The 22,831-nt window shown below is 39.4% G+C and overlaps 3 protein-coding genes across 3 annotated transcripts in view; 1 reads left to right on the top strand and 2 right to left on the bottom strand.

Moving 5' to 3' along the window:
- On the bottom strand, window positions 1–521 carry pmchl (pro-melanin-concentrating hormone, like). Its single transcript, XM_008424603.3, has one exon. It carries the CDS (start codon window positions 519–521, stop codon window positions 132–134), a length of 390 nt encoding a protein of 129 aa, XP_008422825.2. The 3' UTR covers window positions 1–131.
- Window positions 522–5,875: 5,354 nt separating this feature from the next.
- Window positions 5,876–9,026, top strand: spag8 (sperm associated antigen 8). The gene is made up of 6 exons (XM_017307982.2): window positions 5,876–6,040; window positions 7,467–7,626; window positions 7,747–7,792; window positions 8,234–8,354; window positions 8,442–8,504; window positions 8,840–9,026. Exons 1-6 carry the CDS (start codon window positions 5,984–5,986, stop codon window positions 8,942–8,944), a joined length of 552 nt encoding a protein of 183 aa, XP_017163471.2. The 5' UTR covers window positions 5,876–5,983; the 3' UTR covers window positions 8,945–9,026.
- A 1,594-nt stretch (window positions 9,027–10,620) lies between these two features.
- The window catches only part of npr2 (natriuretic peptide receptor 2), a 62,369-nt gene continuing 50,158 nt past the window's right edge, over window positions 10,621–22,831 (bottom strand). The window contains exons 16-22 of the mRNA XM_081613323.1: window positions 17,433–17,579; window positions 15,681–15,804; window positions 14,632–14,700; window positions 14,376–14,550; window positions 13,451–13,549; window positions 12,402–12,493; window positions 10,621–11,086 (exon numbers count right to left, since the gene is read on the bottom strand). Coding sequence (XP_081469449.1) covers window positions 11,024–11,086; window positions 12,402–12,493; window positions 13,451–13,549; window positions 14,376–14,550; window positions 14,632–14,700; window positions 15,681–15,804; window positions 17,433–17,579 — 769 coding nt within the window. The 3' untranslated portion in view covers window positions 10,621–11,023. The remainder of the gene's footprint in view (window positions 11,087–12,401; window positions 12,494–13,450; window positions 13,550–14,375; window positions 14,551–14,631; window positions 14,701–15,680; window positions 15,805–17,432; window positions 17,580–22,831) is intronic.

The raw sequence follows: 22,831 nt of genomic DNA, 5'->3' as shown, positions 1-22,831 counted from the left end.
TAAAGCAGAACTGAATAGTATTTATTCACAGATCTGCAGTGACTTCAACACTCAAAGACACATTTCTTGAGACAGGACGGGACTTTTTCTTTGCTTTCTTCCATCTGGTCGCCTCCCGCAGCAGAACAGTCCTAGACCTCCCAGCAGGGCCGGTACACCCGGCCCACCATGCACCTCATGTTGTCCCTCCTCAGAATGGGGATGCTCAGCTGCTGGCCGCCGTCTCCGTGCTCGCCCACCTGGTTGCTGTCATCGGCTCTCCGCTTGTAGACGGACATCCCGTTCTGCAGAACCCTCAGGTCCCTCCAGATCGTCGGGTCGGCGGCGATGACGATCACCTTGGGCGCCCGGGCTCTGGCCGCCTCGCCCAGGTCCAGGCCGCCCTCCATCGCCTCGTCGTTCAGGATGGAGGTGAAGACCTCCTGCTCCAACGACCCGTCCTCAGTCTTTCCCATCGGTATCGCCTTGCAGTTGAGGAAGAGAGCGGCAGCAAACGTGAAGGACAAAAGCGATCGCCTCATCTTCTGACCGGTGGACGGCGTTTTATTGGAGGAGATGGATTTTCTTCGGAAGTCTCTCTGCTCTGGTTCGGACTTTGGACACCCATCGCCTTTTATACCATTTCAGAAAACTGACCACGTCGTCGTCCTTTATTTGTCAGGATGAAGAGAACAGTTGGGTGGAGATGAAGTGGAGGGAAGTTGATTAAAACCTCTGGTGTGGCTCCTGCTTGACACAAAAGTGGAAGATCTTAATCCAAAATGGCCGACCTTTAGAACAACAGGGACGGATGAACCGCCTGGTGCTGGTCGATGCTTCACCAAGAAACCAGTTTTCACAAAGCTTTGTTACAGAAACGGTCAAGAGGGATTTAGACCCCAAGCTTAATGACAGGAAGAGAAAACAAACGTCTGTTGACGTTCAGCAGCAGATCTGCTGACGTGTCAAAGAAACGAGTCTGGATGGACGGACGTCTGTCTCCACATCCATCTGATTATGATTCACAGAGGAAATGAACGTTAAAAAAGCTTTGATAGTCAAATAAAAGCGATTATAAAACCTGAAATTTATGTTTGTCCTCCACTGTCGGTTGAATGTCCAAACGTTTTATAATATTGATCAAAAATAATCAGAGGATAAAACTGAAAAATGTTGAAATACATTTCAAACATGCATTATTTTTTTATTGTTTGCTCTCAAACACTGGCTATAAGTTGTGATTAATTATATAAAATGTTAAAAGAAAATCCAATATTTTAAATTTTGGGGGTGAATTGTTTTCTATTTTTTGGTTTAAAAATGGTTTTAGTTTTATCACCAGCAAGAAAAACTCAATATTTGTGCATAAAGAATATTATTTATCCAAAAATACAACATGTCTGTGGTCCTAGAAATGGTTCCAAGTCCTTTTTATCTTCTTTCAGCTTTTTAACGTAATAAACTATAATTTATTCAACTCTAAATATTCATAAAACATGAACACAATTCACTACTAGTTTATCTTTCACAAACTCAAACATTAAAATAAAAAACTCGCTAAATTAATTTGACTTAAAGACAAGAAGATAAACACAACACAGTTCAAATGTTTTACAGTGAAGAAATAAGTGGAAAAAAAGAGTAAACTACAGATATTTATCTTAAAATGTAAAGTAATCAGATACCTGAAGTACAGTAACAAAGTACTTTACAAAGCTGCATATATATATATATATATATATATATATATATATATATATATATATATATATATATATATATATTTACATATAGTTTGTTTTAGCTTGGATTATTAGCAGAAATGAATCTGAATCTGTTTTCCTTCAGTTTCTCCATCTGTGTTAATAACCGAGCCGATAAGTTTCCCCTCATCCTCCATGTTTTCCCTCGGCTGTCGGCTGAAGGTCGACGTGTTTCTCAGCCTATTAGTTACTGGAGACGAAGGTTTTTCTAAAGGCAACAACTTAATGCGCCCAAACTGCAGCCGAAGCGCAAAATCTGCCAAACTGAGCGCCACAAGGCGACACTGCGGCGTAATTCAACCTGGACAGAAAATCCAGCAGCAAATCAAATTATGTTGGATTGGAGAGTTTTTGTTCCTGCGGTTTCAGAGCCTGGAATCCACAGACAGGTGGAGGATTTTCCTGAATTAAATGGTCACCAACAAGGACGAGACGTTCTGGTTCTGGACGTGGTCAGTTTGGCTGTTTGGGTCGATCACATCAAGATAATAAAAACTAAACCTGAATGCATCTTGTTGCAGCTGATGGCTGTAATTGATCACATCAACGCGTCAATAACCGTCATTAAATGAACAGTTTTATATAAAGATCTTAATCCTGAGAGGAAACAGAGAACCTGCACTTTTCATCCTGAGGATCATTTATTTACATTTATTATGGATTTATTCTCGAAATTAAAATAAACCCCTACGGCGGCATGTTAGGGTCATGAAGTGATAGGGATTTTTTGGTATTATCATTTTGTTGTTACTTTAGTTCATATTTCAGTCTAATGTTCGCCAGTTTAAAGTGTTCTCTTCTTTAAACTGTATGTGTGAACTGACCTAGAAGTCACAGCTGCCTGTTATCTTCATGTGAAACAGTTTGACCGAGATTTGAACCGGGCTCAGATCATGGGACAGATGTTAAATTGTTTTACGACCTTTGCTGTGTTTAGGTAAAATGTTTTACGACCTCTGCTGTTTCCTCTGCTGTCTATCTTGCCTATCCTCCCTCTTTGAAGTTTGAAAATAAAAGACAAGCTCTACCCAAAGATTTTCAGAACGCTCTGTGAACGGCTCGTAGGAGCAGCTCACTGTGTCTTCTCCTTCTGCAGATGCTTGGCTAAAAACTCATATACGTTGTCTGTGGTTCTCTTTTTCCATGTAGGTTTCAGAAAATACCCAGATAGAAGATATCTGTAGAATATTAACAAAAAATAAGAAAATATTCTGGAAGAAACAAGTAAAAAAAAAATGTTTTTCAAACTGAAATAAAAAGAAAAATCTAAAATATTTCAGATTTTTTTTCTAGCACATTTTTGACTTTTCAAAAAGTTTCTTCCAGAATTTTTTTTTAGATGAAAAAAGCTTCAGATAATTTTTAAAAATGTTTTGTTCTGCAACATTTCTGAGTTTTTCAGCAGAAAATTTCAACTTTTGAACATCAGAGATTTCCATGATTTTTCTTCAAAATTTCTGAGATTATTCTCAAAATTTCCAAGTTTATTTCTCACAGATGTCCTTTTTTTAAAAAATAAAATTTCCTAGATCAAACTCAAAATTTGTTATTGTTTTTAAGCAAATTTTTGACTTTTGAAACTGAAAATTTGAGATTAATCTCAGAAATTTCCTAGGAAAGAAACATGTACATTTCTGAGAATTTCCTCTTCCTGTTTTTCTATCTATCATAAAGCCCCATCATGCTGCGTTTCCATTCATACAGACATAAATACTTGGTTTCTCTTGGTGCTTTTATCAGCTTTTGTCTCCTGCTGGTTCCAGACAGAAAGGCGCCATTAGGGGACAGTCTTCACCTTTTCTATTCTGGCTCTCAGCTGCAGCTTCTCCACTGTCAGTTCCCGGAGAAGCTTTTTAGTTTTGAATGAAACCTGTGAGCAGAGTTCAGCATGTCGCTGCCTGTTGCTCGAGAAGCCGATCCGGTTGACCTCCATGTCACCTTGACCCCGATAATGAAGTGAGAGATGAAAGGCGGATGCTGCAGTTTGTTGTTGCAGCGTCGCGGTGGTCCGGCTCCCGGTGGGGGGGTTCGGTTCTGGTCGGTTCTGGTCAGTTCTGGTCGGTTCGGGTCAGTGTGTGACTTCAGGGGAAGATGAAAGCTGAAACCTCTCAGTAATTTGGCCAAAGGGAAGGGACTCGTGGCCAAACTGGTGGCACTGAATGCAAAGATTTATCCCTCATCAATACATCTGCAGGGATGCTGGTCGCCATGGCGACAGCCAGTCAACATCCAAGTGGCTCAGAAATAACATCTGTGGGGGGCTGAAGGAGACGATGACAGAGGATGTGGAGCGTCTGATGGCGGCGCCGCCCGCATCGCTGACCGGTTGGTTCTGCTAAGATGAGCCCAAAGCAGCTCAACCAGCTGACAGGACATTTGGCTGCAAAACCAGGCGAGCCCTGTTGGAAACACGCAATTATTTCAATTTTAATGGTCCTCTGGTTAGAAAAATAAAGAAAAAGAACAATAAAGGTCAGCAAGAGCCTAAGATAAAGTTTAACGTCAGTTATTAAAACCTCCTAAAACTCCAAAGTGCTGCTACATTTGGTTCCATTTTGCTGCATTAATTCCAGGATATGTCGTCACGTCCAGCTGGAATAATCCCACATCGTCACGTCCAGCTGGAATAATCCCACATCGTCACGTCCAGCTGGAATAATCCCACATCGTCACGTCCAGCTGGAATAATCCCACATCGTCACGTCCAGCTGGAATAATCCCACATCGTCACGTCCAGCTGGAATAATCCCACATCGTCACGTCCAGCTGGAATAATCCCACATCGTCACGTCCAGCTGGAATAATCCCACATCGTCACGTCCAGCTGGAATAATCCCACATCGCTGTGAAAGTGACAGTCGTGTTTCAGTCCAGCTCCTGCCCTGCCAGCAGGCCTAGGTGGGCCCCATGTGGGGAAAAGGAGAGCAGTCCATATGGGTCCCATATGGGTTTCCCCATGTAGGGCCACAGCCTACACAGTTTGCCTCTGTTTCATGCTGAGCTGCTGGTGACCGCTACAGGGAAAGGTCTACTCGCTGTTTCTCAGCAACAGAGGTTTGTTTCTGTGCTTTATTTCCACAGCAACCAGCACACAGTGTTATATTTAGACGGGTTTGCACTGATATGAATAAATAAATAAATACAATGATTCAGCAAGGTTGCCTGAAAAATAGGAAGGAGGTTGTAAGGTGGTGATGTTTCTTGACTTGGATGTAAAATGCATTTACCTTCCAGAACAGCAGTGACGTTCTGCTGCAGGCGTCTCAGTTGTAGGTGGTAGAAAACAGACCAGTGGATTTCAGAGAGCAGCGTTTTATATGGCAATCAGGCAAGAATGAGATGATTTAGTAGTTTTGGCTTTGAAATGTTTATTTTAGAAAGCTAATCATCTTTATTAATGTAATGTATGCCAGTACACATGAAATCACAAGTAAATCAACAAATAAAACTTTGGCTTATCAATATGAAATTGTATTTGTTTGGCTCTAGTGGCGTTTAATTGACAGCCAACCAACAGGAAAGCAGGCAATGAGAGAAGGGGAAGACATGCGGCAAAGGCCGGGAATCGAACCTTTGACGGCCACGTCGAGGACCAAAGCCTGCACACGCAGGCCGAGCTCAACCCCTGCGCCACCACAGCACACCAAGTTATGCAATTTTATGAAGACTTCTTCATGTTCATGACCGGTGTTGTGTCATGCCATGTCAGTCTTATGCACATCCCTCCATATAAAGTGTTCCCAAAGTTTTTTGCTAGAAAATAATCTGGTCTGAAAGGGTTCAAATATTTTTTCAGGGATTTAATCTGTCTTTCTCTTTATTTTTACATACATAACGAACAACTTTTAGTGCCCGTCAGAGATGCACCGTGTCTGTCCCTTTAAATTTTCCTGAAATATTGAAGCGTTCTCAATTATTTCCGGAAGTATTTCAAAGTCCTTCTTTGGACTTTCTGCAGTGATTCTCTCTCATTCTGTAAAAGTTATCACCTAAACATAATGCTTAGTAATGTTCTGTCGAGTCCTCTTAGATGGAAACGCGCTGTTCTTTACAGTATTCCCGTAGTTATATTCACAGACAACGGGCTAACACAGCCTAGCAAACGTCGACCACGGTTTCTATGACAACACTTCCGCGAAGCGCTGCCCGTTGCTACGGGAGACTTCTAAACGGAGAAACGGCAGTCCGAGGACACTTCTGAGTGGTTTCGCTACTGAGTTAGCAGCTGTTTTTATGTCACCATGGCCGAGGAGGAAATCCGCCCTAGAGGAATCCTTAAGGACAACTGGGTGGAGGAGGTGAGCTGAGTTATCCGCTGTTTTAGTGTAAAATGACCCCCAAAAGAATCATGCAGACTAATAATGGGGAGGACAGCTGCCAACTGTAAACTAAGAGAAACAAACAGAAAGTAGAAAATGGACTTTAAAATCGGACCAAACCCCCACTATTTTAGAAGCACCTTTTGAAATTAACGAGGTATTTTTTTTATTAATCCCACATCTTTCTTATTAATTATATTGATCTGATGTTTATTCTTATCTTAGATAGCGTGTTTTCATTGGCTTTTCTCGGAAAATCGTCTTAATTAACAGAAATAAAGGCTTGAAAACATCCATCATGTGTAATTAATCTATATTATGTACATAGTTACTGAAATAAATTAATAGCATTCTAATTTACTGAATATTGCCATTACAGGCATTTTATAGTCTAATAAACCAAAAGACCCATTCAAAAAGTTAATACGTTTTAATAACTCCAACTTTTAATTAAACACATTATATAAAGTTAATACACAAAGGTTTATTTCTGTTAAGTGACATAATTATCCGTTTACAGCAAATTAAAACTCAATATTTAGGACTAGAACATTAGATCAGAGCAATAAAAACAGTTTTGACACGATTTCATAAAAGGTATGTTTCATAGCTGGGATTTCTTGGTGTTTTTGTTATTTGATACTAATCAGCTGTTCCTGATTATATAAACAACACCTGGTCGCCATGGATATTTGGTAAACTAAAATTATTTCAACAAACTGCAGATAATCAGGTACTTTACTGAAAATGACATAAGAAATATTGCTGGTTTTTATTTACAGCCGTTCAACTGGAACTGGACAATAAATCAATAACATTACGCTATAGAGACGTGATCAATATTAATAGATAATAAGTCTGATAACTGCACAGCATTCTGGGGGATGTAGGCAGAGGAAAGACGTTAGCTGCTCTAACTCTCACGATTGGCCAAGATAAAATGGTGGAATCGACTAACTCACTCTCTTTTCGGTTACCTAGAAACTCACTCACTCTTGTTGCCTAGCAACACCCTGCTGAGTAACTTGCACAGCAGAAATTTAAGGTTTTGACATCATGCCTCATAACTGCTGAAAAATAATAATAAAAAAATAAAAACCAATGGTGTGAGGTGAAAACTGTAAATAAAACAAGTTTATTCCACCAATCTGGCCATTTTTCAGATGTTTAGAAAAAACAGAATCAATAATTATTGATATCGATTTCTATGAAACATATCGTCTGGCCCTACTTTCAACTAAGAGCTCTTGTTTTTCACAGTTTTGATAACTTTTCTGCCGCTACCTCATGAAATTTGAGTGAACAATTTACATTAACACACAAAACGTTTCAAAGTGAAGGCGTGCAGTGACGGTATTCACAGTGAAGTTTCAGTTTTTATCTCTGACTTCCTGTCGTCCTCCAGAACGCCGTGGCCGCTCTCAACATCGACGACAAGAATGAGAGCGTCCGGTTGAACGGACACGAGGGGCTCATCACCATAAACCGAGGGTGTAAAATGGAGACTTTATCTGTGTTCAGTACGTCTTACATCCCTCTGAAGAGTCCAGGTCTGAGGGTCAAAGGTCAGCACCTCCATGTTCCTTCATCAGAGAATCACAGCGTTCGCACATCTGTGTATTTACTCTGAAAAGTCCTGTTTCCTGTGCTCTCTGAGTCGGTTTGTGTTTTATTTGGTGGTGCAGGCGTCAGGAAGGAGCTGCTGGAGAAACATTTATCCCGGATGATGCGGTGAGTCACACAACGCCTTTTATCCTGCAGAGGAAAATGTCATTTCTGGAAAGCGTTGCAGGGGAAATGGGGTAATATTTACCCGTCTGGGTTAAATCAGACTTTATGGTGTTATTTTACATGGAGCCCAGTCATTTTGATGAAGGACTCCCCCTTAGAAATTAACTTCCTGTCGCATGTTAGAGCTGAGAGGGAATAAAAAGCTCCGCGAGTTTGATGGAAACGTAGAAGAGCCTCTCAAGCCGTATATTCAATTTCCTTTCTCTTCTAAGTGCTGCTGATTCATCTCAGGGTTTCTGGATGTTAAACTCATGCAGAGAGGAGGATTTACTCCCCAAATACATCATTTTGACTGTTTGTCTGGATGTTTTAGGCTATAAAACACATTTTAATCGTGGACCGGCAGCTTCCCTCTGACCGGCTCGCCTCCTGCCTCCACAGGGAGAAGATTCTGGACGAGTTGAAGCCGGTAGAACCGGAACTAAAGCCAGACTACCGGACGACACAACGGTGTCATTTCTGCGCCCCGGGATTCTTCCCCAGCAGACCGGAGGCGTCGACGGCACGTGTAGCTTCATGCTAACACCTGTTAGCTCTCATTAAATCAGGGGAACCGGAACATTTTTAACGTTTCTCCCCTCGTCTTCAGGATCACAATTACAGAAACGAGGACGCCATCACGTTCTGGAGCGACAACGTCCAGAACATCCAGGTGTGGATTTAGTCACCTTTACATGTTTTTATACGTTAAAAATAAAGAATCATGAACTGAGAGCGACTCGCCTCAGACGGGGGTCAAACCGTTTTTCATTTTGGGTCACATTAAGGTCACGATCCTCCTCACGTCTGAACAACTGGCAGCCATCTTTAATTTCTATTCCATTCTCCAAAAGGCATCTAGTGATATTTATGGCTCCATATTTAAAACTGGTCACTGCATGAATACGGAAAGTGGCTGATAAACAGTTTATAGGAGATTATAATCTGAATGTATTCATTCTCATCATATTTAACCTTTGTTCTGATCCTGTTTGCTTTGGTCGGCAGCGTGTTTCGACCTTCAAGAACCCGAACGCTCCTTTCAAGAAGTCGTCTCAGTTCAGCACCAGGATCCAGGACCGGCTGGATGAGGAGGAGCTGCCTGATGACTGAGCCCGTCCTGCAGTTCCTCACCTGTCCACCAGGCGCGCCGCCAGCCAATAAAGCCCGTCTGGTTTCGGTTTATTTTTCCTAACAGCTGCATCTTCATTCAACCCGAACAAAAACTGGGAAATACACGCGAAAAAAACAAAACAAACTTTATAAGACAGGATTCCAGCAGAACTTTGACTTTTTCAGATTATTACAAGCAAAAACACAAACTAAACAAATATAATGTGACTTTTTTAGGTAGCAATATTTTTCGTATTTTTGTTGTTCTTTGTATCAATTTCTTTTTTTTTGTTTCCAGTATTTTTCTGTGTCGGTGTGTTTTGGAGTTTGGATCATTTCTGCATTTGACCTCGCCAGCCACCGTAGAATTGACTATTTCAAGTTTTAGTTTGGACTCCGTTACATTTAATTCAGCTGAAATAGAAACAAAGTCGGACTCAAAGAATCAACTTCAGACGTTTTTCCTGCTGGAGAATCAAACGTTCCTGAAAGCGTCGATACTTCCGGGATCATTCTCTCTCCTCAGCTGGATCCTGTAATTAGAGCAACCAGCGCTTCCCTCCCACGCCGGTAAATATCTCGTCTTTGTCCTTGAAGACAGAAAACACGGAGCTGCGTCCCTGCAGCCGCTGCAGCTCCACACGCGTGGAGTCAGTCAGAGTTCGGCTCCCGATCCGTCCGCGGCCTTCAGCGGGGATTAGTAGGCGGTCGCTATGGAGACGAGTAATTTTAGCTTCTATTTATGCAGCTTTTCTCTCCAAACATTTCATTATCTCTCAGGAAAAACCAATTTGTTGCTGAAACGCGGCGCGGCCCGCAGCGGATCTGAACCCAACATCTCAAATGAAATGAGATGCAGAACATTTCTGTTTCTGCTTTTTCATTTCGGGTTTGTCTCCTACACACACACACACACACACACACACACACACACACACACACGCTGCTTTTTATCCAGTCTATTAGAACATTTACACACTAAAACCTCCTTATTTCCAAGTAAAATATTTCTATTTTATCTTTAACCTTCAAAGTTTCTACCTTTGATTTGAGGTGAATTCTCGTCCATCCAGTTTGCACCCCGTAGCATAATACTGCCACCACCGTACTTCATAGTGTTTTCTGAGTCCAAACCTTTTTTGTCATAAAGGCCGAATTTATCAAGTCAAGAGTAAAACAATAATATAAAATAAAATACAATCAAGTAATTAGAGTTGTTGTTATTAACCAGGGAAGTCATTTTATTTAGTGAAGATCAAAAACTTAAAAAGTATTTTGCATATTTGCTCTTTTGGACTCGATTGAAGAAACGTATCCTCAGGATTCGAGTCAAAACGCTTCCTGTATTTAACCAGGTTTAATACACTTTTGGTTGCAGCAAATTCAACTTTTCAGTGAAAGTCTCTGGGTGTTACCATGGAAACCCAATTATAAAACCCAATACGAAAATTAATCTGCAGTAGCAACCGTCCCACCCAAAGAGGGCAGCACTGAGGCCAAATATTAAACATGTTTACTCAAAAAGTGTAGTATAATTTATAGGTCCAATTTATACATTTTGAGTTTATCTGCTCCTTAAATGCATATTAATGGTATTTATTGTAAATCTATGTTCATGTTAGTAATTATTTCTTGCCTAAAAGTCAATAAGTACAAAGAAAAAACAACAAATCCCATTTTATAAATGAAAAAAAAGAGTGCTTCACTCATTTTATTGAACAAAATATTTTACAGTGTCTTGGATATACATATATACATCAGCTGTGTTAAACGGTTGATCAACCCCCTGCAGTGGCAACGGTTGCTTTTCTGTACCTGTAAATCTTTCCAAAAATACGTAAAACATTGTCGACTTCCAAACACGTTATTACAAATCTGAATATAGAAAGCACAAAAAAATAAGGATTCATCTGTGAAAAGCACCCTCTTCATACAAAAACAACGTTTCTCTCTGTTTTATTTAGCTGAGCAGGTAATAAATATACCTGGGATTCCCTCTGTTCCTGTCTGTTTTCGCTGGAAATCACAGTTAAGGACTTATTCTAGAACAAATAAAGTAGCCGCGCCGTCAGCAGGCTCTCAGATCACGTACACATCAGTCTTCTCCCCAAGAAGCCAATATGTCCTCATTTTACCTTTACCCTGAAAAATAACAACAAAAAAACACAAATCAATCAGCTGGTCAATGGAGACGCAGCAGCGGTTTGATTGGGCCTCGATAACGGCCGACACCGAGGATCTGGTCACACCAACACAGCAGGAAGGAGGCTTCGACTGCGGCGGCCATTTTGTTTCCAGAAGGTCTTATTGGCTCAATTAAAGGGACGAAAAAAAAAAAACAAGACAAAAATACACCTTGCTGAAAAAACCAAGATAAAACTGGTACAGAGAAATATATTTAAATTCCTATCAATGGGAAGAACATGAAGTGTTTTTATTTTACCCACTGAATGAGTAAAACTCAAGAGCAGAAATACTTCAAAGAGCAGCAAAGTAAAAATAACTTTTCATTTTACCAGAATCAGTTTTAAAGGATCTTTGGCACTGTTAGCTAAAGCGTTAGCTATGCTAACCCTAACTACGCTATAGCTCTACAGAGATGCATTCTGGGTACAGAATCTTGGCTGGAGAACATGAGAGGAAGTGGAACTGCTGCGTATTCACCCACTTCAAAATAAGAGCATAGATTTTCATTAACATTAAACTTCAACACAACTTAAAGTTTACAAAACAGCCAAGAAAATTGTTGCTTTTATCCAGGGAAGCTAAACATGTTTAAAGTTAGCAAAATTGCTAAAGCGCTAAATGAGAGAGTAGTTCCTGTATTAGCGCGTTAGCATACCATTAACTTTTCATTTGAGTCTATTAAGCACCAGAATTTGAACTTAACTTTTACAGTTTTTTACATTTTAAATCATATTTTACGATCTCGAGTCGCATTTTTACAAAAAACTTTTTTATTCTTAACTTGAATATTTTCTTAGATTTCTACTTTTTACCTGTAGGGAAGTAAAAACACGTTGAAGTGTTTCTACTCCTACTACACTCTTGAGTTTTGTTGCTCTACCTTCCTCTAGCTCTCCTGTCACAGCTGAAGAAAAGCATCCCACAGCATGATGGTGCCACCGCCATGTCTCATTTAACCTAACTCTTTGGTCAGAAGCCAACCAGCTGTGCTGCGACACAGACTGCTAGAGGAAACGCTTCCTGCCTGCAGCCCTCAACTTTTTAAAGTGACATTGAGCTTCGTTTTGGGATTAAAAAAGCTAATTTGAGTTGAATTTTGGGGAATTTTAAGTGCTTCCTCAATTATTTCACATTTTCTGAAACATCTCAGTGAATCAAATCGATTTCACAGGAAACTCTGAGCTCTTGTGTTCTGGAGAGGAAGCAGCCTTGTAGAAAATGACTCAACTAGAGAAAGAAATAAAAAAAGACAGAAGTGATCAGATCTTGCCTTCATTTCTACGTCTCCACGCAGCTGAAGGTCAAAGTAACCAAACTCATCCAGCACTTCTTTGGTGGCGGAGGAAACGTGGATCTTTAAGGCTGCGAGGAAAACCAAAAGCACAGCAGGGATAAGATGAAAAAACCTCTCAGGGTGGAATAGAAATAACTCTATAGCTTCTAAATAAAACACAGTTTGAACAGAAACCAGCAGCTCAGAGGAAAAACCTGGTGAGTTTTATTAGTTAACAAAGGAGAAACGATTCCGTCCTGCTGCAGTTTACGGCTTTTTTCTGAGAGAAACATCAATAATTCACCAGAGAACCGATACAGGAAAACACTCAGCAGCTGATCAATACATCTGATGATCCAGTCGGAAAATATCCTCAGCTCACAACGAGGCAGCAACCGAGACACTGATCTGCTGCTGATATGTAAAGAAAACGGCTCATTTTTGATTTATTTATCTCCAGAATATTCCTGAAATTACAAATATTCTCTACATAGTAAAATATAATATAAAAATATAATGATAGAAATAAGACAGAGTGTTCTAGTTTAAGTACAAATAAAATCAAATTAACTTAAAAGTAATAATCTTTTTTCAAGTAAATAATTTATTAAAACTGATGAAAAATACATATTTTACAGGCAGATTATTCCAATAATAAGATATTTTTCTCTTGTTATAAGTGAAATAATCTGTGGGAATAGTATTTATCTTATTTAATTACAATTATTTATATTTTTTTGCTTTGAATTGTTGCTATATTACGACAAATTATTAGGGTCATGCTAATAAATATATAAAATAAGAATAAAGTTGAAATAATTTGAGAATAAATTCAGAATATTTAGAAAAAAGTTGCAATATTATGACTTTATACTCGTAATATTAATTTTTTTAACATTTTCTTAGCGTTGTAATATGGAGCAAATTACAAAAAATATAAACATAATAATTAAATCAAATATTACTAAAATATCTCCAGAGCACAGCCTGGTTTCAGACTCGTCTCCCTGTTAAAGCAGACAGGAAGTGATGTCATCAGCTCTCACCCTCTCCGTTGGACTCCATGCGGGACGCCGTGTTGACCGTGTCTCCAAACAGGCAGTACCGCGGCATCTTCAGCCCCACAACGCCGGCGCACACCGGACCTGAGGAACCAGACGGTCAGAGGGAGAGAGACAAACCTGGTGCTGCTGCCAGCAACCAGCAACTAGCAACCAGCAACCAGCAACTAGCAACCATCATGCTGCCAGCAACCAGCAACTAGCAACCAGCAACCAGGAACATCATCATCATGCTGCTGCTGCTCAATGTCTCCAGCTGATAGTTTTACTGTGGTTGAAATAAACTTTGGATGGTTTTTGCTTCTTCCTGCTTCTATTCAAGCAGGTTAAGATTATTGTGGTGCCAAAATGTGTCTGTTGTTCATGTTTGATTTTATTCTTCTATCATGATCCAAATAAATAAAATAAAATGGACGGTTTAATGGACGGATGGATGAATGGATGTTTGGTTGGAAGTTTTGTTGGATGGTTGGATGTTTTGTTGGATGGTTGGATGTTTCATTGGATTGTTGGATGTTTTGTTGGATGGTTGGATGTTTTGTTGGATGTTTTGTTGGATGGTTGGATGTTTCATTGGATTGTTGGATGTTTTGTTGGATGGTTGGATGTTTTGTTGGATGGTTGGATGTTTCATTGGATTGTTGGATGTTTTGTTGGATGGTTGGATGTTTCATTGGATTGTTGGATGTTTTGTTGGATGGTTGGATGTTCCGTTGGATGGTTGGACGTTTTGTTGAGTAGGATGTTTTGTTGGATGATCCAGTTGGATGTTTACTCAGCAGAGTTCTGATTTTCTACTCTTCCTGCTCCAGTTTCTAACTGATGACGGTTTTGTTGCGTTACAAGTCGTTTCCGACCTTTGACCCCTGAACGCTGTGACCTTGCTGCGGCGGTCGACCTTCAGACTCACCGGTGTGAATGCCTATCCTCAGCCGGAGCTGGTCGTTGGGTCGGTGTCGGATCTTGAAGGTTCTGACCTGCTCCAGCAGCGCTAGCGACATGCTAGCCACCTCTCTGGCGTGGAGCTTCCCGTTCCGGACCGGCAGCCCCGACACCACCATGTAGGCGTCTCCAATGGTCTCCACCTGCAGACCGGACACAAACCAGTACAGCACCAGTTCACCACCGCCACGTCCCAGTTAGACCCACTGGTGACCCAAACCCACCTTGTAGACGTCAAAGTTGTCGATTATGGCATCGAAGCAGGTGTACAGATCGTTGAGCAACGTGACGACCTGCAGGAGAGAAATAGATTTTATTTATTTAATCCAAACTTGGTTTCAAAAAGTGACCAGTAGGACAAGAAAATACACAACCACACTGTAAAAAAACGTCTGTAGAATAACAAAAAAAATAACCTTAGAAAATACTGTAAAATATTACTGTAGAAATAACTAAAAATTTTACCAAATGCCGTAAAATATCGTAGAATTTTACAGTAAAATTTTACTGTAAAATTTTACGATAAACTTTTACTGTAGAAATTCTGTAATATTTGACCATACAAATACTGTAGGAATTTACCATATAAACATGGTAAAATTTTACTGTATAAATATCAAATTTGAGCATATAAAAACCATAAAATACTGTAACATTTTACCATAAAAACACTAACATTTTACAGTATCAATACTGTAAAACACTGTATAAAGACCGTAAGGTTTTACCACATAAACACCATAAAATGTTACCGTACAAATACTGTAAAACACTACGAGTATTTTACCGTAAATTAGAGGCATTTCTTTTACTACAGCACAACAAGAACAAAATAATTAGCTTACCGCTACTCTTCTGTTTGAAACACTTGCTTAATCCGACCTTTTTCATTTTCCGACACAGTAATTATCAGAACTTTGTAATTAAAACATGTTATGGTATTCACAAAAAAATTATTACAAAATGCCTCCCATTCAAGAAATGTTCAAGAAAACCTACGGATCCATAATAATAATAATGACAATTGTAAATAACATCAAATCTTAACATGTATTTTTGTCTAGTTTCTGGTGTAAATATCTCAGCACTTAAAACTTTCTATCTCCACCACAACAGAGCAGATTCTCTATCTGTCTGGATAAAGTGACTCAACTCTGCGTCAACATCTCCAATCTAACAGCAGCTGATCTATTTCCAGTCACACACTGAGTGTGTGTGTGGGAACACACTCTCTCTGCTGGAGATCACGACGGCAGCGCGGCGGGAAGCGTACCTGCAGCGGCGTGCTCTCCGCAGACAGAGAGGTGAAGCCGACGATGTCGCTGAAGTAGATGGTGACGCTGTCGAAGGCCTCAGCCTGAACTGTCTCGCCGCGCTTCAGCTGCTCCGCCACCGAGCTGCACACACACACACACACAAGCACACACACACACACACGAACAGCACTGTAAAAATGAGGATACCAGCACAGGAGTTAGCATGCTAACCGCTAATGTTTCCCCTTAGCCAGTTTAATTTCAGGGTGATGACCTTTTCTCAAGTTTTTGAGACGCTTTAATCGGTTATTGACACACAACGTTACCCATCATGTTTTCAACTTTGGTCATCTTGTTCATGCAAAGTTACAATAATAATATGAAGCAAAATCAGAGACTGAGGACTTTGATGTTTGTTAGTTTCACATCAGTCGTCAAGCGGAAGGAGAAGAAGACGTGACCGACAGGGAGACAGTCGTCTTCATGGTTAGTGGTAGCGCCTGCTAACTTTTTTGATGTGTTTAGCTGTTTAGTGTTAGCCTCCAGTAATTTTTTGTGTTAGCGGGTTTTGCTTTAGCTTTCACAAATTTTTTATAGGTTTAGCAGTTAGCTTTAGCTTCTACTAATAGTGTAAGTGTTTAGCTGTTAAGCTTTAGCTTCCACTTCTTTGTATGTGCTCAGCACTTCAGTATTCACTTCTACTAATCCTTTTATATGCTTAGGATTAGCTTTTGCTCATTTTTACATGTTTAGCGGTTTAGCATTAGCAGAGCTAACATTCTTGTTTAGTGAATTAGTGAATTAGTGGTTAGTGAGGGTTTTTGGGGAATAAAATAACTACTGGAGATTTTAGTTTAAATATATTATTTAAACTATTATAATGATGGCGGCCATTTTGAAAAATGTCCACCAGAAAAATAATACACAATATCAATATATATATTTCCATAGTTCAAAATGTGTTATTTGATACCAAACAGATTTTTAACATTTTCCATGACAACCATGGTGGCCATCTTGAAAAATGAAAAATCAGTAGATATTATTTCTATGGGTCCAATGTAAAATTTGACACTAAATGATAAATATAAGCAAATCTAGTGCCACATTTAGTTGACGATGGCGGCCATCTTTAATTTTTTTGCAGGGTTTTTTAAAACAAAGGTGGGACTAAGTACGATTTTGGTGATAGATTTTGCAAACATATTGAATTATCTGGTGCAGTAAGATGGCAGAGGCTCTAAAGTCAAAGAAAAGATGTTTTTTCAGCTGTTTTCTCCTTATTACCCAGCAGCCCTGGGCTCTGGCTGAACGCCTGGCCACTAAAATCATCCCCAGATGTCAGTTTATCTCTGCTCATGTTAATTTCCCTTCAATCAAACAACACCAAAGGCAGGAACATCTCGGAGGCAGAGGTCAGTTTGTTTAAATCTGGAGCGCGGTGAGAAATCAGATCTTCTGTTCCTCTCAGGCCCTTTTTCTGTCTCCCTAATTTCAACATGACGAAGGAGGAAGACGAGGATAAACGATGGAGGAAAGCTGGATTTGCTCCGTTCTGCTGTCTCTCTTTAATGAGTGGTTTCGCCTTCCTGTTCTCCCTCTGCTGCCCTTTTTATCTGCAGCGAGATCGCACAGCTGGGAAATGCGTTTGAGTCTTTAATTAATACAGAGGTTTAGCGGCGCTGACAGAGTGTCACTGCGAGCCGGCGGTGCATCGTCCAATCAGCTGAGCTCCAGTTAATTGGTGGGTTTGGTTGTTCCTTTCTTACTGTGGGAGGATTTGGTAGAGGAGGTTTTCGGCTTTCCGCTTCTCCTCCAGGTAGGCCTGCGTCCGCTCCTCCACCAGGTTCTCCAGGTTGTTGGCGTATTGCTCCATCCTGGACAGCAGGTTGTTGAGGATGCTGGTGCTGCCCTCCCTGTGGGAAAACCACAAATAAATAAATGTGTAGCAAAGAGCAAGAAATGAGAAGTACAAAAATCTGTGTTTTTTTGTAATGTTTTAATGAAATGTAATTCTTTTGTATTTTTAATATGTGGTATTTTTTATTTCATTGTATTTTTGTACATTTATGTCATTTCAAATTACATTTTCTGTATTGTTTTACTTTTGTATTAATTCCATTTTTCAATTTATTTTATATTATTTTGCATTTTTTAATTTCTGTTTTAAATTTTTTCCATTTTATTTTTTGTATTTTTTATTAATTTTTTTTCTATTTATTTTATAGTTTGCATTTTTTAAGTTCAGTTTTAATCAAATCTTTTTTTCAGTTTATAGTTTGCATTTTTATTTCATTATTTAATTTAAGATTTTTATTTATTTTCATTTTCTATTTGTTTGCATTTTTGTATATTTTAATGCTTTTTGTTTCACTAGGAGAACAGATATTACAGATATTATCTACTGGAAGAATTAGTTTTATACTTAAAATTTTGATTTGGAAAACTAGTTAAAATCATGTTAATTAAAAAAATGTTGTATCATAATTACATCACTTCAGGCATCCCGTATAAAGAAGTAATCCTGCAGAGATAAAACTGACTTCTATCCTCGAATGTTAGCAGCTAATTGTGGCATTTAGTGGCTGTTTTTAGACAACATCGATGCTCTAAAAGCTGATGCCTGGGTCTCGTAGGTTTTCTAATTACATGTGTTACATAATGTTTATGCTCTACAATCATATGTTCAGGCATAAACACAACCAAACGCTCACAGTTACTCAGACGGAGCGAGAAGGTGAGTCATCCACGCCAGCATGGAGGCTCAAAGCATCAATGTCTGGCACCTTCCCAGTAGCTACTGGGTCGTAGCTGCCTACAGACGCCCACACGCTGTTTATCTTTAAAGGAGCAAATATCAGACATGGACGACTAACGAGTAACGAGGCTCTGAGTTCAATCGAAAAAGGTCACATGAAGATTAGCGCCCAGCATTTCAACATGTACAGTACAACAAATGCAAAAATGAAAATACAAGACAAACTAAATAAATGGGAGTTAGGACTGAAACGATTAATCGCGATTAATCGATTGTAGAACTAATTTTCAAATAATTCTGTAAACGATTAAGCGTTCAAAAAAGCCATGTGGTGAAATAAAAAACATATTCAGAGAAGGAAATAACCTAAAAGTGTACAAAAAATAAAAACATTTTGCATTATAATGAAAGAAACATTTGTCTGTAAACATGTTTTAGCCAAAATTCCTCATGTGATGTAATTTTAGCTTCATCTGGTTTGAATTCTGAGGGGAAAAACTCTTATTATATTATATTAATCTCCCTCTGCGTTCCAATTATTAATCACTTAATCCAAAAAATACTCATCAGATTAGCTCTACATAGTATTGATCCAAGTCAAGCAGAAAAGTGATCACAAAAGTAACGCGAAGTTGTTGCATTTATTTAAAAATATAATTAAATTTTTAGTTTATTTAAAATTTCTAATGTATTTCAGGGATTGTATTTAAAGTCTTAAGTGAAAAATCAGCAGAATTTGGCCATTGTTATCCGGTTAATCAATTAATCGTCAAACTAATAAGTTAATAATCAAATAAGACTCGTCAATATAATTAATCGATAACTAAATAATTGTTCAATAAAACTAAATTCAATATGATTCATTTAAGTTTTATTCTAAGAGTTAAATTGAAAAACAAAAAAAGGTATTTATAATCGATTAATCGTTATCTGAAGTATAAAGATTCAATAAAGGCCATTTGGTGAAAAGACATCAGGGTTTCCCCCAGTGCATTTTGAGCCTGGTGGGCCTCCAGGCTTATAATGCCTCCAGGCTTTACTTCTACCCCCACCAGGCTTAGCATTTTTTATATTTGTATTTTTAAGACTTTATAGCTAATGTTCAGGTATTAATCTTCCAATCTTTTAATAACACATAATTATCAAGTGATATTCTCAAATTTCCTGTCAACTTTAAACATTTTTTAACTCAAAAACCCGACGGGTCGCTGGATGAATGGCTGCGGTAGAACCCAACCAACGGGGTTAGCAGGTTTTCTGGGGGAGACATGGAGCAGCAAATCCGCTGTAATTCATCTAAAGTACAATTTAAAAGGATTTATATTTTGGGTCTGAACCTCCAGTAATGGATGAAAGCTTCCAGTGAATCAGAGTGAAAGTGTTCAAACAATGGAGAGACTTCATGCTGGCAGTGAGAGGTCAGCGTTTCACAGCCAGCTTCAGGCTCCCTGTGTGGGTCCAAACCAAACCGTTTGTCGCCGGACACCCTTTCACTCTCGCTCCCAAAATAACAGCCCATCCATCACGTCACGTCAACAACAAGCATTTTCCTGATGAGGGTAACCAGCAGACGGAGCGCCGAGGCGCGGGCCGCCCAGGCCAGCAGCAGCGGAGGGACGAGCCTGTCAGCAGCATCCTTGAGTGCTTCGGAGGTCATCAATCATGAGGACCTCTTCACTTAAAACCACTCAGAGCTGAACGTGAGCAGAGCCATCCAATGTGGAGAAACACGGCTAATAGAGGAGAGGTCGACTGAGAGGAAAACTCTCAATCTGTCCAATTTGGCTGTTTTATATCACTGATGGCTTCGTACTGCAGTGGAGCTGCAGAAGAGATAATATCTGTGAATGTTAGGGATATCATCTAGAAATGACTGCAGAGTTTAACTCTTCAAACACAAAATATACATCAATATGCTGTAATATGACCAGTGGAAATGACCTTAGCGCTGTTAGCACAGAAGCTAACACCCATGGTCTGATGGTCAGCCAATCAGACCATTGGCTGACCATCAAGCAAGCGAAATGAATCCGGCTCCTGGATTGGCTGATTAGGAAAAGAATGAAAATATTGAACCATGTTTTCATCCATCCATCCATCCACTCATCCATCCATCCATCCATCCATCCATCCATCCATCCATCCATCCATCCATCCATCCATCCATCCATCCATCCATCCATCCATCCATCCATCCATCCACCCACTCATCCCTCCCAGTCGTTCTGACCTCCTCCATCTTGGATTCCTGGTTTCTCCTCTATCATCGTTTCATCTCCCCTGAGCTCATCTTGAAACTCGGTCCTGATTGTTCCTCTGTTTCACTTTGTTCCCACATTGTCAGATGAGACCCATCTGGCCTGCTGGCATTCAGTTCCAGCTTCGTTCTGGACGGCCATGATAGATTTCCCTTTGATGATAGAGGATCATAAGCAACTTTAGCATCTCTGTTCATCTCAGCCGAGCTCAGAACGATGATTCTCCACCAGATCATGACAGACGCTGGATTTAACTCCCTTAGTTACTATCAACCACCATCCATGTTGCTGATTAAATCTGGACCCATCTTAAAACAGAACACTTGTCGCCTACATTTTTATCCAGCTTGTTCCCAGAGAACTTGCTCTGCTCAGAGATTTATGCCTTCCTCCTCCCTTGTGCAATATCGAGTTACCCTGCTGGATGCAGCAGAGGGAGGGCTGCCTCGGGTGACATTGATTTTCCAAAGGACTTCTGAGTTCATGTGGCTGAATGGATCATTTTTTTATCTTTCCAAAGTTTGAATGTTGTCCCACGGTGTCCCACAGTGTTCAGGTGTTGCAATGAAAACAGCACAACCTAACAGTTTGTTTTTCCAGCTGAGAATCAGAAATCTCCACGTCGGCTTCAGTCTAACGAACAATGACCCATATTTTGATATTCCTGCCACAGCTTGAAGATGCGGCCACTGATTGCAGCTGACAGGCAGAAAGTCAGAACCTGTAAAAGCTTCACGCTGCATTCACTCAATCTGCTGAACCAGATTGAATGTAATGATGAATGTAAGCTCTTCTTTATCGCGTCTCTGGGAAAAAAACATGTAAATAACACTCAGTACTGCATGATCCATGTCTTCAAGAGGAGCTTAAAGAAAGTAAATGACACCGTCTCATTGTAAATATGGACAGAATGCTAATTCTCAAAACTAAAGGAACAAATTTAAAGCATTTTTCTAACATTAGCTTCTTGTGTTGTGCTGCAAACACAATAGATTTGTTTAGTTTCTTTTCCCCAAAAGGGAAAAAATAGCAATAAAATGGTTAAATTATTAATGAAGTATAATGAGGTAACGATTCAAAGGCCCGACCAGTTCAATGACTCTTCACTCACTGTCAGATCTGATCAAACATCCCACACAACCATCCACACACACCGAGATACTAAAACGGCTCAGATCCAATCCTGTGCTAGACGGATGTTAAAACAATAACTTTAATTCATAATTCAGGTGGTTAATAATTATTAAACCAGATTAAACTACTATATCCCTGCAAATAAGTCATGAGAAAAAAAACACACCCTATGACAACTAGTATGGTTTTCTTACACGTTTGGACAGAAGGACAGATGGGCAATGCTAACTAAAAACTTAGTGTGCTAATGCTAAAGCACTAATCATAAACACTAATTCTGGTAATGCTAAACGGTTACACCAACATGGTATTTAGCTAAAGCTAATGCTACATTGCAATAACAAAACAGATTTTAGCAGAACCTAATGCTAATTCGCAATGCAGTATATTTACTGGCCGGTAATGCTAAAGCGCTAATCTCAGTTAAAATTTTCTTCCTTTGAAAAACTACAACTCTTACCATCAATTAGATTTTGAGATTATAATCTACATTTTCTATAAATACCCTTAGATGTTGTATTTATGTTTACATCTTGTTCTCTACAGTCCATGTTTTATTTTGTTCCTTTATGTTTCTTGTTTTAAAAAATGTTACTGGGTAAAAATGAGAGAAAACATGAGGAGAGGAAACATACAGCCTTCTCACTTCAAAGTAAGAGCTTGAATATAAGAATATCTCTATAGCCAATAACCAAAACCTTAACACAACTTTATTCAGCTAAAAGTTGCAAAACAGCCAAGAACATTAGCGTGTTAGAATTTATGTGACAAAATCAATTTAGGAGAAGCTAAGTGTGCTACATGTTGGCATAATCGTGCCCATAACTGCATGTGGATGTTTAATATTGAAATAAATTTGTACACAGACGATGTATCAATATGTGAACATTTCAGGTGAAAGAACTGAATATTTCATGTGGTGTCTTCATTTTTTCCCATGACGGAACAGTTGCAGAGTTTCTCCAACATCCAAACTGCCAGCAGTGTATCTGGTTTCTGAGCATGTGTGCGCTTCAGA

This window comes from Poecilia reticulata, chromosome 12, assembly GCF_904066995.2.
Source record: "Poecilia reticulata chromosome 12, P_reticulata-male-v2, whole genome shotgun sequence".
In the NCBI taxonomy this organism is placed as follows: Eukaryota; Metazoa; Chordata; class Actinopteri; order Cyprinodontiformes; family Poeciliidae; genus Poecilia; species Poecilia reticulata.
The sequence above is the reverse complement of the archived record's forward strand: the minus strand, read 5'-3'. Positions and strand labels throughout refer to the sequence as shown.

Excerpts from the sequence above, each read along its gene's own strand:
- spag8 (XM_017307982.2), top strand. The coding sequence starts at position 5,984 with ATGGCCGAGGAGGAAATCCGCCCTAGAGGAATCCTTAAGGACAACTGG. Across the intron at positions 6,041-7,466 it reads AGGACAACTGGGTGGAGGAG|AACGCCGTGGCCGCTCTCAA; the intron begins GTGAGCTGAGTT and ends GTCGTCCTCCAG. Across the intron at positions 8,505-8,839 it reads ACAACGTCCAGAACATCCAG|CGTGTTTCGACCTTCAAGAA; the intron begins GTGTGGATTTAG and ends TTTGGTCGGCAG.
- pmchl (XM_008424603.3), bottom strand. The coding sequence starts at position 521 with ATGAGGCGATCGCTTTTGTCCTTCACGTTTGCTGCCGCTCTCTTCCTC.